The sequence below is a fragment of the Vipera berus genome (genome assembly GCF_964194415.1).
Source record: "Vipera berus genome assembly, chromosome: 14".
NCBI lineage: Eukaryota > Metazoa > Chordata > Lepidosauria > Squamata > Viperidae > Vipera > Vipera berus.
This window is the reverse complement of record NC_138217.1, coordinates 12,110,176-12,125,380: the sequence shown is the minus strand read 5'-3', so window position 1 is coordinate 12,125,380 and position 15,205 is coordinate 12,110,176. Positions and strand designations below refer to the sequence as shown.

At 49.4% G+C, this 15,205-nt stretch overlaps 1 protein-coding gene across 1 annotated transcript; it reads right to left on the bottom strand.

Annotated features, from left to right (window-relative positions):
* Nucleotides 1-406: 406 nt before the first annotated feature.
* LOC308674405 (uncharacterized protein) lies at nt 407-13,553 on the bottom strand (the record flags this gene model as incomplete). The annotated part of the gene is made up of 15 exons (XM_081338833.1): nt 11,926-13,553; nt 11,637-11,757; nt 9,801-9,956; nt 9,392-9,550; nt 8,810-8,872; nt 8,535-8,630; nt 7,489-7,569; nt 6,466-6,648; nt 5,354-5,485; nt 4,416-4,630; nt 3,957-4,095; nt 3,724-3,807; nt 3,380-3,582; nt 2,305-2,371; nt 407-706 (listed from the first exon to the last, which is right to left on the bottom strand). The coding sequence occupies exons 1-15, from the start codon at nt 12,825-12,827 to the stop codon at nt 407-409; spliced, it is 2,901 nt and encodes a 966-aa protein (XP_081194959.1). The 5' UTR covers nt 12,828-13,553.
* Nucleotides 13,554-15,205: the final 1,652 nt, after the last annotated feature.

Here is a 15,205-nt window from a genome sequence, read left to right as displayed (position 1 = left end):
CGGGGGTCTTTCGCTTCTTTTAGGGAAGGCGGAGGGTTCGGGGAAGGAAGGAAGGAAGGAAGGAAGGGAGGGAGGGAGGGAGGGAGGGAAGGAAGGAAGGAAGGAAGGAGGGAGGGAGGGAGGGAGGGAGGGAGGGAGGGAAGGAAGGAAGGAGGGAGGGAGGGAGGGAGGGAAGGAAGGAGGGAGGGAGGGAGGGAGGGAGAGAGGGAGGGAGGGAAGGAAGGAAGGAAGGAAGGAAGGAAGGAAGGAAGGAAGGAAGGAAGGAAGGAAGGAAGGAAGGAAGGAATCGGCCGTCGCTGCCGCCAAGTGGCCCCCGGGGTTTCGCCAGGCGGGCTGGGGGAATCCCCCACGCGCGGTTCCCGTGGGAAGGCGAGGGAGGGTCGCGAGGGAGCGCACCGCGGTCTGCTCACCTGGCGGAAGGAGCGGAGCCCGCGGTTGGGGGACCAAGAGCTGAGCGGCTGACGTCCCGGGTCATTGCGGCTTTTATTGGGCTCTGCTTGGAAAGAGGCTGTGGCTGCGAGACCCGGGTGTCAGTGGCGAGCTCCGCGAACCGTAGGAACTCGGGCAAGCGAACTGAGCCATTGAAACCGGCCGGGAAGAACGCCGGTGGTTGCTTTAAGCTCAAACTCGGTCGGCTGGTTTGGGGCTTCAGGATGTCACGCAACCGTAGGCGGAAGCTGACGCGCAGCCTGCACCCGGCGAGCGGCTAGGGAAAAAAAAATGAGGGCACCCGCTGCACTTCCCCCCAAGGAACTCCTCGGGAGCAAATCCAACTTCAGACGATACAAGGAGAAGATAGATCAGTTCCGTCGGGGTGGACTAGATGGCCACATGGGGTCCCTGCCGTTTCAGCAGAAGCCTGCCTACCTACCGCGTTGGGATGGTAGCCTGGGCATACAACCCCAAATAATAGATCACTAATCTGAATGTGGAAGTACTCCGATTCCCATCCTGCTATGCGGTTGTGCAAGAAGATGAAGAAGGATAGTCCTTCCCATGGGGGAAAAAAACATCAACACTTCCGGGTGTGTCTTGACAACTCGGGCAGAGGAACAATAATAATTACACTTTATTATATATTGCACGATAAACATGCGCATTCTCTATATACATATACATATGCACCACTATTGCAAGTACACATATTTATTTTTGTACCTACGTACATTTCATACATAAACTACCATATATGCATATAATATACCGTACCTACGTACGCACGTAGTACGTAGACATATACTATGCTGAGACGTCATGACATCTTAGTTTCTTGGGAGGAACTCGATGCATAGGAAGACCAACACCACCAGCTAAAGAACTCGTAGCTGTGACTTCCCATTGTTGTGTGCATCGCACATTTCAATAAGCATCCTAGGGACTAGGCTGTGCTTCACTCTGCCCCACTTAAGTGGGGCGAGTGATAACCAGAAGGATATGAACCTATGCGTGCTCCTTTCTCTAGCAGAAGCTTTTGTGGCGTCCTCTTTGCGGCAGCCTCTCCGGGATTAAGGCTGCCGCAAAGAGGAGCCTGGCGTGGGTGGGTGTTCCACTTATTCTCCAAAACCCCAGAAGGCTTTGGAAGATGAGAAACAATGGATGGAAATTAATCAAAGAGAGAAGCAACCTGGAATTAAGAACAATTAACCAGTGGAACGGCTTGCCTTTAGAAGTTGTGGGTGCTCCATCACTGGAGGCTTTTAAGAACCTCAAATGGTATAGGGTCTCCTGCCTGAGCAGGGGGCTGGACTAGAAGACCTCCAAAGGTCCCTTCCGTCTCTATTTTGATTGATTGATTGGATTGTCTGGGCAAAGGCAATCCAGGCTCCAGAGTTTTCCTTTTGCTCAGCTGAGAATATCGCCTCTTCCCCCCCCCCACTCCTCTTTCGGTTAACCCCTTCATTCCTGGCAGCCTATTTCCTTCCTCACTTCCAGCTGGATTTCCCTGCTGATTGGTTGGCTTTGAAGGCAGCCTAGCCCATTAGCCAGCACCCGTGATGTTGCTGATCTTCCCGGAAGCGGTGTTTTTTTTACCAATTCCAGATTAGAGACATGCTCCAGGACATCACCAACTTGGCATTTTTCCGTTTGGGTTGGAAATTTAGAGATCTCCAAATCCAGCATGGCTGATGGGCAGTTGGCCACAGAAGGGTTGATACAAGTGGTCTTTGAGGTCTTCTGGCAACTGGAAATGTGTCTGTCCCATCCTTGGCCAACCATTTTGGCCTCTGCAAACCCTCTGGGTATTTGCAAGGCAGGAGACTTTGTAACCCCCCCTCCCCTCTTGGGGAACCTCCCCGCTTTTACCGTAGAGAAATGTCTTCCTTCTGATCCAGGAGTGGCCAGATTCTTGCAGAAATTGCTGGATAAAGATCTGGAAGGGAGACGCGCAGTTGTGAACATTCAAATTTAGAAGCTTAACTAGAGCTAGAAAAGCTCAACCTTTGTGAATGAAAAGCAACAGGGCCTAAAGCCACGTACAGAAGGCCAGTATTACATCTAGAGATCTGCTGCCACATTCTGTCCAAAATTGCTTCATTGAGCACACAATTGCGGAAAGCTGCAATATTTAGAGCACACACTTAAAAGATCTGTGAAAAAAAATATTTATCGCTCTTTGGGTTTTGCTGCTGAGAGTAATCCAAGATTCCGGAGGCACCTGTGTTTCATGACTTTACTTATGGAAATAAATGAAGCCCACAGTAGTATATCACAAGGACCGGCATGAAGCTCTGATGATATTTGGTAGGAAAGCTATACAAAAACCCAGAAATTCAAACCAGGGGAACTTCTCCTTCCCAGAGATCTGATGAAACTTTCTTCGATTCAGCTGCAGACTCTGAGAACGTAAAGCCTTGTCAAGGACAGCAGAACAGGTGTGGATTTGAAGCAGACGGTTCCCATAACAAAGCGAACTTGTTGGTATGGATTACGTAAGACTTTGGAGGTTTGGCTGGGGAAACGATTGTTTTAAGTCTATGAAGTGGTGTGGAAACCTCAGAGTTAGTTTTTCTTTGACATAACCAAGCCGTGTATTCAATAAACAGTAAGATTTTCAGAAACGGAATTAACCTGGAGTTTTATTTGGATTCTCAAACTGGATGTTGACACGTGAGGTATTTATGACTGTTTTTTCCCCCTGTGGTTTTAATTATCCTGGTTTTATTCATTTTTCTTGAAGGACATATCCGCGCAGGCGCATTTACAAGACCAAGTCAAAGTTCATTCTTTGAGGAAAGCGGCAAATGCTGGACTACAATTCACATAAATGCCAAGCCAAGCCTGATCTGGCGCCCTCCCTTCCAAACATCTGGAGCAAATTTCTAGCAGTTGGAATCCAACCCTTATGGATCGGGAAACTAAGTTATCTTGCAACACTCACCTCTCTGGCTCACGATCCAGTTCCTCCTTCGGTTCATTGACGGGCCTGCGATCTGCTTTGTCTTTGCCATAAGCCACGTTCTTCGGTGCGGCAGCCCGCCCGCCAACTCCCTCTTCCAGTGGTGGGCCAAACCTGAGCTTGTCTTTCTCCTGCCTTTCCTTCAGCCAGCTGCGCTGCAGAGCCAGGATGTCGTCCATGTGTTCCTGAAGGGAATTTTGTCCGATCAGAAGCGGCTGGGGGCCACCAACAAGAAGTGACTTTCAAATGCTAAGCCTCAGTTCCAGCAGGAAAGCGTCGTGGCCACGACCAAAGGCATCTCACGGCCCCAACCGCCCTGGACTCACTTCAACCAGCTTCTCTTTTAGGCCTTCGAGAACCGACCGACTCTCCAGGCGAAGCTGCTCTTCCTGCTGCCTCAACTCCAGCTCCTGCAGAACGGAGAAAGTCGAGCCATTACGTGGCTTGAGAAGCACTGTCGTAAGTCGAGGGCGGACAATGTAAAGGAAAGAGCTCAGAGGTCACTCCGCTAACTTCCTCGGTTCTCGGGGCCTGATAGTCCAAAGCACCTCCCACTCACCTTCTCTCTCTGGATCTGGAAAATGCGCTGTTTTTGCCTCTCGAGCTGCTGGTTGAGGTCCTGGATGTAACTCTGAATTTCCTCCCCCACCTCCTGCAGGGCTTGGAGGGCAGCGCCGGAGGAGAGGGGGAGGGCCCCGCTGGGAAAGAAGGAGACAGCTGATGGTGGGATTTGCCTTTATTGCAATTGTGACATCGGGACAGCCTTCCAAGGTATCTGCAGGTAGACCTTCACCTACAACGGTCCATTTTAGTGACCGCTCCAGGTTACGACGGCACTGGGAAAAAAGGGACTTGGGACCCTTTTTCACGATTGTGACCGTTGCAGCATCCCCGTGGTGACGTGATTTACACGCAAGTTTCGATGCCTTGCGAAGGCTGGAGGTTGCCTGTTTGGCAAGGGAACCACCAGCTCACAAAAGCAGAGCAGACGCAGAGCAGGCCCCGCCCGCTATTCTACCTGTACAGCAGGATGGCCTTCTCTGGGAGGAGCTCCTGGAGCTGCCGGCATGCGAAGACAACCTGGCTGGCCAAGAATTGATCCATCCGGTCAGCCTGGGCCTGAGCTTCCCGCTCCCGGAGGGACAACCGGCTGCATTCTGCTTGCAGATGTTCTCGATCTTCTTCCATCTGTTGTAGCTTCACTCTCGCTTCTTCTTTTTCTTGCATCCTTTCCTGGGTGAAGAAGAAACACCCAGGTGCCACCCCAAGGACCTGTTTCAGGAACCAGGGAAGCTCAGCAGATGGGTTTCTCACTGCCGCAAACCGAGGTAACACTGGTTGTCATCTTGGAAAGCCCTGTCTGGCCTGGGTTTGGGCCAACTGCCTTTTTCCAAGGGTCTCCACCCATCTAATTCTAGTCTAGTGAAGAGAAGGACCCGGAGAGACATGATAGCACAGTTCCAATATTTGAGGGGCTGTCACAGAGAGGAGGGGGGAGTGTCAACCTACTTTCCAAAGCACCCAAAGGCCAAACAAAGAACAATGGGATGGAAACCGACCAAGGAGAGATTCAGCCTAGAAATAGTGAGGACAATCAACCAATGGAACAGAAGTTGCTTTTAGAAGTTGTGGGAGCTTCATCGCTGGAAGCTTTCAAGAAGAGACTGGACTGCCACCAGTCAGAAATGGTGTAGAGTCTCCTGCTCAGGCAGGGGTGGGGGTTGGACTAGATGACCTGCAAGGTCCCTTCCAACTCAAGTTATTCTACTCTACTCTAAGGTGCCTGAATGCAGATCGCTGCCTTTTGGGGAGATTCCAAAGCCCATGGTGCTGTTGAAATTGGACGGCAAAACGGTCACGACAACGCAAGTGTGGGAAAACAGATGGACTATTACCAAGCCAACTGTCTCTTTGCAACCCACAGGCTCTGCTCCTGTGGGTGGGCGGTTGCCTCACCTGGTCCAGCTCCTCCCGCAGCCTCTGGAGAGCTTCGTCTTTCTCCTTCTGCAGCCCAACCTGGAGTTTTTCCAGGCTGGCTCGTCTCTCCTCCTCCAACAAACGGGTCTGGTTCTCCAAGCCTTCCAACTTCTGAAACACAAAATGCCCAGGTGGGATGTTCTCACTCCTGCCTTGCTGTCCCATGGGCTCTTTGGCTGGCTACCCCAAGGAGCCGGGGTGGGGTGGGGAGGCGCTTGGTTCTCCACCAAATTCAGGCAACCATGACTTCAGACCTCCTGCCCTTCATCAAGTAGGTGTCAGGCACAAGGAACCGGAACGAAACCGTAAATGGATCAGAGTAGTTTCTTCATTGTTGCTTACCTATTGACAAGAATCTTGCCAGACTAACTATACCCTCCTGGGAACAAGCAAAGAAAGGATTCAAGGATCTTAAGGAGGGCCTGGCCTCTCTCTTCTTCCCCTGTAGGGATTCCAAGCTCGCCCGCTCTCTTTACTCCACCCCCTACTCTAGCTGGAGATTCCACCACATAGGTGGAAGAATTAAGAAGGACTACTAGCCCAAACATTTTTATTATTATTATTAAAGGAGCCGTTGAGGCAGCCTCTTCCGCAGTTGTGTGACCCTCTTCTTCCCAGGATCCAAACGGTCAAGAATGAAACTTTGGTAGCTACGTGCCTCTTCATTTCTTCTTGCCATTAGAATTGAGGGGAGGGGAGGTGTTGTCTTAAATGAAACCTTTTTGATTTTGCTGCAGCTCGTGAGAGCCTGAGGCCTTTCTAAGGACACTGAAGCAGGTGTGTTAAGAAAAGCAGATGGTTCCCATAAACAAAGAGAAGTTGTTTACAGGGACTATGTGAGCAAGCAGGGGCTCGGGCGAAGAGTCTGTTGTTTAATTCTTTGAACTGATGTCTAGGAACCTCAGAGTGAATTTTGCTTCGACACTACTATGCCGTGTATTCAATAATTCCAGAACCGGAATGATCCCTAGTGCTCTATTTGGATTCTTGAGCTGAATGTGGACAGCAGCAGGGCTAACCCTCCTGATCCAAAGAAGGTTGGTACTCAGCGCCATCAAGCTGCTGGCATGGCTCAGTCCAGAGGTCCTCACCTGACGGAGGTCAGCCTCCGCATCCCGCAAAGAACTGCTGAGTTTCCTTTCTTTCTCCAGGGCTCTCTGGAGATCCACCCGCCTCCTCCGGTCCTGTTCCCGCAGGGCCTGCCACTGCATCTGGAGCGCTGCCCGGGCATTGGCCTCCCATTTCTTCTGCTCCTGGGCCAGTGAATTCTGCACCTGGGGAGGACACACAAGCGGGCAGCAAATCAATCGCATAAGGTGGGGCCCGGGATGGGCTAAAGAGTCTTCCAGCCTTGGTGTCTTTAAGATGTGTGGACGTCAATTCCCAGAATTCCCCAGCCAGCAGCCAAGGTTGAAATACGCTGGGCTAGAAGTGGAATACTGCACCCAGTTTTTGGTCATCATCACGATGTAAAAAAGATGCTGAGACGAAAGAGTGCAGAGAAGAGCAGCAAAGGGCTAAAATGTAGGAAGAACGGTTGCAGGAACCGGGGATAGCCAGTCTAATGAAAAGAAAGACCAGGGGGGACATGAGAGTAGTCTTCCAGTATTTGAGGGGTTGCCACAAAGAAGAGGGAGTCAAGCTACTCTCCAAAGCACCCGAAGGCAGGACAAGAAGCAGCGGATGGAAACTCATCAAGGAGAGAAACAACCTGGAATTAAGGAGAAACATCCTAACAGTGGGAACAATTAGCCAGGGGGACTCCTTGCCTCCAGAAGTTGTGGGTGCTTCATCCCTAGAGGTTTTTAAGAAGAGACTGGACAACCGTTTGTCTGGAATGGTTACAGGGTCTCCTGCTGGAGCAGGGGGTTGGACGAGAAGACCTCCACGGTCCCTCCCAGCCCTGTCGTTCTGTTATTCCACAACGGAGTGGGTTGCCTCAGAAGGCTGGTGGACTCTCGTCTTAGGACTGTGTTTAAAGAACAGCATTTGAGGCTACACGCAGAGGCAGAGACTGGACTAAGTGATCTCTAAGCTCCCTCCCCTTCTACGATTCCGTGACCAAAGGGGCTGACCAGGAAGAAAGCGGGAACACAGGCCAGGACCCGACCTACCATCTCCTGGGCCTCCACCTTCAGGGCCGCTGCCTGTTGCTGCAGAGCTGCCTGCTGGCGGACGGCTTCTGCCTCTCGCTCCTGGATGGAAAGGAAGGGGTGGGTGGGAAAAAAGCTACCCTGGGTGGATTCATACAACACGTTCAATCCAGGTTAAGAAAACATAATGGCTACATTATGCACCTAGTACGCTTTGCTGAGGTGGTTCAGATGCACCCGCGAAGATGCTAAGACAACGGCTGGGTATCCCCAGCTTTATTCTGGTTACGGTAACTAATATTAATCTTTCCAAATTACATCGTTGATTGCCACTACTTCCCAAATATCGCCCTTTTCCTTTCTCTCAGCTTAACCATAGTTATTTCCCTTTTTGTCTCTGATACAGGTACTCCTCGACTTACAACATTAGTTTAGTGACCAAAGTGACAACGGTACGGAAAAAAGTGACTGATGACCCTTTTCCACACCTACAACCGTTGCAGCATCCTTCACGGTCAGGTGATCAAAACTCAGGCACTTGGAAACTGACTCACATATATGACGGTCGCAGTGTCCCGGGGTCACGTGATTCCCCCTTTAGTGACCTTCCGACAAGCCAAGTCAATGGGGAAGCCAGATTCACTTAACGACCGTGTTACTAACGAAACAGCTGCAGTGATCCATTTAACAACAGTGGTAAGAAAGGTCGGAAAATGAGGCACAACTCACTCAATGAATGCCTCACTTAACAACAGAAACTTTGGGCTCCACTGTGGTTGTAAATCGAGGACCACCTGTAATTACTTCCAGAAGTTGTGAATGCTCCAACACTGGAAGTTTTCAAGAAGAGATTGGACAACCATTTGTCTGAAATGGTATAGGTTTTCCTGCCTGAGCAGGGGGTTGGACTAGATGACCTCCAAGGTCCCTTCCAACTCTGTTATTCTATTCTATTCTATTCTATTCTATTCTATTCTATTCTATTCTATTCTATTCTATTCTATTCTATTCTATTCTATTCTATTCTATTCTATTCTATTCTATTCTATTCTATTCTATTCATCTACCTTTATGATCTTTTGTAGATCTTCAACTTCCTTCTGGAAGATCTCAGCTTGCTCCCGAAGAGCGCTGGCTTTAGCCTCTTCTGAGCTTTCAGCACGCTGAAAAACAGAAGGACAAAAAATTAAAATAGGCTCGGCCACTCTTTATGAGGTCAGCTGCCAAGAACTTCCTTCCCTTCTGTCTCTTGAGGGCCAATCTCCTCTCTGGCTTCCATCCTTTTCCCAGACTCTCCGCAACCTCTCACAATTCCCGGAGATGCAAGATCCCACGTGGATACCTCTTCTAAAGCCTGCGTCTTCTCCAGCTGCATCTCTTCCCTAAGCTTGCAGAGCTCTTTCTCCTGGGAAGAAGAAAAAAAAGGGGGGGAATTACTTACACATTCACTCTACCTAAGGTAAAGGTTCCCCCGCACATGCGTGCTAGTCGTTTCCGGCTCTAGGGGCCGGTGCTCATCTCCGTTTCAAAGCCGAAGAGCCGGCGCTTGTCCGAGGACGTCTCCATGGTCATGTGGCCGGCATGACTGGACGCCAAAGGCGCACGGAACGCTGTTACCTTCCCACCGGAGTGGTCCCTATTTTTCTACTTGCATTTTTACGTGCTTTCGAACTGCTAGGTTGGCAGAAGCTGGGACGAGTAACAGGCGCTCACTCTGCTACGCGGCACTCGGGATTCGACCCGCTAAACTGCCGACCTTCTGATCGACAAGCTCAGCGTCCTAACCCACTGAGCCACTGCATCCCTGTCACTCTACCTACATCCCCTTTAATGTCTCCCAAACCTTTGGATACGAAGCTCTGCCCAATTCTAGGGTCATTGCTAAGGAAGAGTAAATGTATGGCCAAGGAAGCATAACGATAACCTTTTCCCGGAAGGCCTCTTGCTGAAGCTGCTTCAGCTGTTGCTGGTGTTCCTCTTTCAGGCTCCTGACAATACCGTCCAGGGCCCCCTTTTCCGCCTCCAAGACTGACAGGGTCTTGTGCATCCTCGCTATTTCCAGGTCCTTCTTGGACAGCAGAGCCTGCAAAGCCAAAAATCCTCAGTTTTGCTTCTAGATCCGAGATCCACCTTGCCAACAAGGTCAGGTCCTATTCTTGTTAACTTTGCTCCCAGTTCGGGAAAACCCTGAGTGGACAACCAGTTGTAAGCAACCAATTTTCCTCCCCACATCTGAAAGTGACGGTTCGTCTCTTGGGTGGCCGTCAGTCATGCCAAGTGGCCATCAAGACATGGTGCCTGGATGAGGAGGGTCTCCAGTGGGATCTCCTTACCTCCTGGAGCTGCTTGGTTTTCTCACTGGCCATTTCCTCCACGGAGGACAAGAAGGTTCTTGAACTCCTCAGCTGGAGCTTCAGAGAAGAAAGCTGGTGCTCTAAGCAGCCCACTTGGTCCCTCAGCTCTTCTCGCTCACTGACCAGTCGAGAGACCTAAGATTTTTGTTCACAGAGAAGTAGATGACGAAATTTATCCTAAATAAATCAAAACAGGATGAGTGGCTGCGACTTTAGTTCTATTCTATTCTGTCCTATTCTGTCCTATCCTCTTCTATTCTAATTCTCCTTCTCTTCTCTTCTCTTCTTTGTTATTCTATTCTATTCTATTCTATTCTATTCTATTCTATTCTATTCTATTCTATTCTATTCTATTCCATTCCATTCCATTCCATTCCATTCTATTCCATTCCATTCTAATTCTCCTTCTATTCTAATTCTCCTTCTCTTCTCTTCTCTTCTTTGTTATTCTATTCTATTCTATTCTATTCTATTCTATTCTATTCTATTCTATTCTATTCTATTCTATTCTATTCTATTCTATTCTATTCTATTCTATTCTATTCTATTCTATTCTATTCCATTCCATTCCATTCCATTCTATTCCATTCTATTCTCATTCTCTTCTATTCTAATTCTCTTCTCTTCTCTTCTCTTCTTTCTATTCTATTCTATTCCATTCCATTCCATTCCATTCCATTCCATTCCATTCCATTCCATTCTATTCTATTCTATTCTATTCTATTCTATTCTATTCTATTCCATTCCATTCTAATTCTCCTTCTATTCTAATTCTCCTTCTCTTCTCTTCTCTTCTTTGTTATTCTATTCTATTCTATTCTATTCTATTCTATTCTATTCTATTCTATTCTATTCCATTCCATTCCATTCCATTCCATTCCATTCTATTCTATTCCATTTCATTCTAATTCTCCTTCTATTCTAATTCTCCTTCTCTTCTCTTCTTTGTTATTCTATTCTATTCTATTCTATTCTATTCTATTCTATTCTATTCTATTCTATTCTATTCTATTCTATTCTATTCTATTCTATTCCATTCCATTCCATTCCATTCCATTCCATTCCATTCTATTCTATTCTATTCCATTCTAATTCTCCTTCTATTCTAATTCTCCTTCTCTTCTCTTCTCTTCTTTGTTATTCTATTCTATTCTATTCTATTCTATTCTATTCTATTCTATTCTATTCTATTCTATTCTATTCTATTCTATTCCATTCTAATTCTCCTTCTATTCTAATTTCTATTCCATATTCTATTCTATTCTATTCTATTCTATTCTATTCTATTCTATTCTATTCTATTCTATTCTATTCTATTCTATTCTATTCCTTTCCATACTCTATTCTATTCTATTCTATTCTATTCTATTCTATTCTATTCTATTCTATTCTATTCTATTCTATTCTATTCTATTCTATTCTATTCTATTCTATTCCTTTCCATACTCTATTCTATTCTATTCTATTTTCTATTCCATTCTGTAATTCTCCTTCTATTCTATTTACTATTCCATATTCTATTCTATTCTGTTCTGTTCTGTTCTTTCATTCAGGGGAAGAGAAGTGACTTGCCAGCATTGAGGCATTTTCAGAATATTTGACACTCCAAGCCGAAAGGTTTTGCCATCACTTCATATGTCTGGGGAGTGATCTGAGGAAAAGTTTTCTAAGGATTGGGGGGGAAAGGGACCTGGGGGGCCCCTGCAGCTTGTGGATGCTCCCCTCTGATAGTCCTCTCTTAAAGGTAGTGGCAGGGGGTGTCTCTGGCTGAAAGGAAGAGAGAAATTCCCCCCCCAGGTGTGCATCCTTCCTCACCTCCACCTGCACAGCCCCGTACTGCCTGCCCTGCCGCCTGAGCATGCTCAGTTCTTGCTCCAGTCCCACGACTTCCTTCAGGCAGACCTCCTGCTTATATTCCAGCAGCCCCAGATCAGCCCTGCGGCAGGACAGAAGGACACAACCGAATGATTGAATAACAGGATTGGAAGGGGCCTGGGAGGTCTTCTAGTCCAGCCCCAGCCATGTTTACCACGTTGCCGTTTTGGCAATGGATCTCAAATATCTGCCTCGGGGTTTGTCCTACGCTTATTGATGGATTAATTACCTGGCCTTCTCCACTTTCTCCTGATGTTCTTCCATTTGCAACTCCAGCCTCCTCGCCAGCTCCTGGCGCTCCTGTAGGGCTTCCTGAAATGCTTCCAGCTCCAGAGCCGCGTGCTGGGAGGAGAAGGAGAAGGAGGAGGAGGAGGAGGAGGAGGAGAAGTTGAAGTAGGAGGAGGTCTTCTCAGGATGGCTGATCTCTGCTCTCCTCGGTGGGACTCGAACGTTTGAGGTGGTTCTTCTGGCCCTTTGCCAGGACGACCGAGGCTCTCCAACCATCGACCGGTGCTTTGAGCTCCTAGTGATGCCCTGTCTCTGTTCAGAAGATCGCTCTGGTCCTTCTCCTCCTCGCTCTAATCCCAGGAATCCACTTTTCCTGGAATCCACTTTTTCCCCTTCTTCTCTCGAGCTCTGGAGCCTGGCATGAAGATTCCTTTTCCACTGTTGGCCTCCCCTTCCTGCACCCATTCCACTGGAGCTCTTGGCCGAGCAGCTCTTGACTCCGTGTTGAGTAAGAGATGCCACGTTCTTGACTCCGACTTGAGGAAGACTCCGGAGTGGCTGTTCTCTGGAAGGGGGAGCCAATTCTTGGCTCCGTTTCTCCTTGGACGCTCCTGCTGGCCACTGCTTGCTTGTCGACTCCAATCTGTGGGAATCCAAAGCAAGATGGAGAGATGGACAAGGACCAGCCACCTCAGACAGGACGATGGCCTTGGATGTTGGTGGCCTCACATCTCTGGGGCCTAATGCGAGACCAGAAATGGCCTCATCCTCCTCGGAGCTCAGCCCCAGATCCACCAGACCTTTGTGGAACTCAGCAGCCAAGTCTTCGGTGCAAATGGAGTCTGATCTGCTCGGGGCCTCCCTTGAGTCAGGGAGGTGCAGCAGCTGACTTCTGCAGTCCATGTCTCCGTCCCCACCTGCCTTGGTCCTGCCTGGATCTGCTGACCTAGAAGTGGCCTCGGTTTCACCCAGGCCGAGGGGACCATCCCAACTGCTTCCCTTAATCCTTGGTCCAGGCCCCTGTGAGGCAAGAGTAGGAGGTTAGGGGGGATATTTCACAAGGAGGACAGGCTAGAAATGGCCAAGATCTCAGAAGATGGTGCAGAACCTATAGTTCTTGAGCAGAGGGCTGGACTAGAAGACCTCCAAAGTCCCTTCCAGTCTGAGATCTTTGAATCTTTAAGAGGGCTGAAGGATCTAGGGTAACCCCTGGCACCTTCCAAATATTTGGGCAGACAGGGTGGCTGTGGCTGATGAGGTCCAAAACATCTGGACAGCACACACCCAACACATTAGCAGGATTCACAACCTATTATAAAAAAATAATAATAATCTATTGACAAATTTTAAGCAATGGTTTTTATCTCTTTGGGTGCTCTGTGACTATAGAAAACTGTAGCTTATTTTAAAATCATGTTTAGACACTCTATGGCTTAGCACATTTTTAAATCCAAACCCTGGGATGGCGAAATCGTTAGGGGATGCCCTAGGCAGGGGTTGGCTTAGATGATCTCCAAGGCCCCTTCAGCTCTTTTCATCCTGCGATGCAGACCCAACAAAGAAATGCACCTTCCTCCATCTAGCTTGATTTAATTTCCTGGCATGAGCTGGGCAGAGACTCAGCTCTGCAAGCATGCAGGGCATGGGGTGAGGTGGGCAGGACGGGCCTTCCTGGAGCAGATATGACTCTGAGACTTTTGCATTCCAAGTTTCAGGAAGGCCTTTTTGCCCAAACCTTTCAAAAGCCAGTTGGAGTGCAAAGGGCAAAGCTGTCTCCCTCGGCTAGCTAGGGACCGACCTAGGTGTCAGATCCTGACGCACAGACAGCAAGGTGTGGCTGACCTACCTGGTTGGGGTTGAGCTGAGCGTCGATGTGATCCAGCAGGAAATCGCAGTGACCCTTGGGCCACGGGTGCGACCTCTTTACCAGAGGGACAGCGGTCTCTCTCATCGCTTCTGAGGAAGCAGAAAACCTGGCTCAAACAGAGCAACTGCGAGAGGGATCTCGGAGTCCGAGTGGACGATCCCTTAAAGAGGAGCCAGCCATGTGCTGCAGCAGCCAAAAAAGGCCAAGGCGATCCTAGGCTGCATTAACAGAGGGGATAGAATCACGATCACTTGAAGCGTTAATACCACTTTACAATGCGTCGGTAAGGCCACAGGTGGAATACTGCATCCAGTTTTGGTCGCCACGGTTACCTGTTCTGGGCTGCCGGGATCCAGAATATCGCCGGGTGGCCGAAGCGAACTCTTGCTGCTTTCCAGGGGCACCAATAGACGGTGCAGCTAATGGGCAAAGTCTATCCCAGTCAAGGGTCCCTGGGGAAGCCCGGCATCCTGAGTAGGTACAAAGGAGCACAGATGCCGCTTTGGGGGTCAGGATATCGCTCGGCCTTCATGCCAAAACTGCCCTTGGGCTGGACCCAACTTCCTTCGGCAACCCCACTCAGTATCCCAGCCAGTCTGTCTCCCACTTAGAACTGGGCAGGGATATTAGCAGCCCAAGTGCGAGTGGATCCGGTTCTCTGGGCTGCGCGATTTTGTTCAGAGACGCAAGAGGGGAAATGCCACAAGTGGGGAGACCCAGCCCCCAAATTCGAGAGGCTCACCAACTGCCCGCAAGACCCGCCACGCATCGCTCCGCCGCGCGCGGGCGGCTCCTCCCGCTTGAAGCATCGTTTGCAGCCATGGAAGGTCCCGGGCCGGGGTTGCCTAGCAACCCTGGGACGCGGAGCGGCTCCGGCCCTCCCATTGGCGGAGAGTCTCATCCGTTGCCTAGGGACGCCACACACGGCGGACTCTCGGAAAGGGGCGGCGGGAAGCCACGTGTGACTGCTGGGGGAGCGGTCTCTGCTGGAAACCCCCCCCCCCAAGACTGGACGCTGGAAGAAACAGCCTGGAAGTTGGGGAAAGTTGGAAAGAAACGTTCTCTTGGGGTATTCCTGAAGGAAGCAGAACATCGTGGAGGAAGCAACTTTGCATTCAGCAAACGTGAATTGTACTGTCATCTGTCGTCCGTCCGTCCGTCCGCCCATACATACACACACACACACACACACCCCTACCCAGTGCTTTTTTTGTAAAAGAAAAAGGTGCCGGAACTCACACGTCATACAACCCACCTTGCCTACCCTACAAGGTTCCATCCAAAAAAGGTGCCGGAACTCCGTTCTGAGCGTTCTATGAGAAGAAAAGCCCTGCCCCTACCTACCTACAATCTATCATCTATCTACGGTACCTACCTACCTACCTTATTTTCCATCCATCCATCCATCCATCCA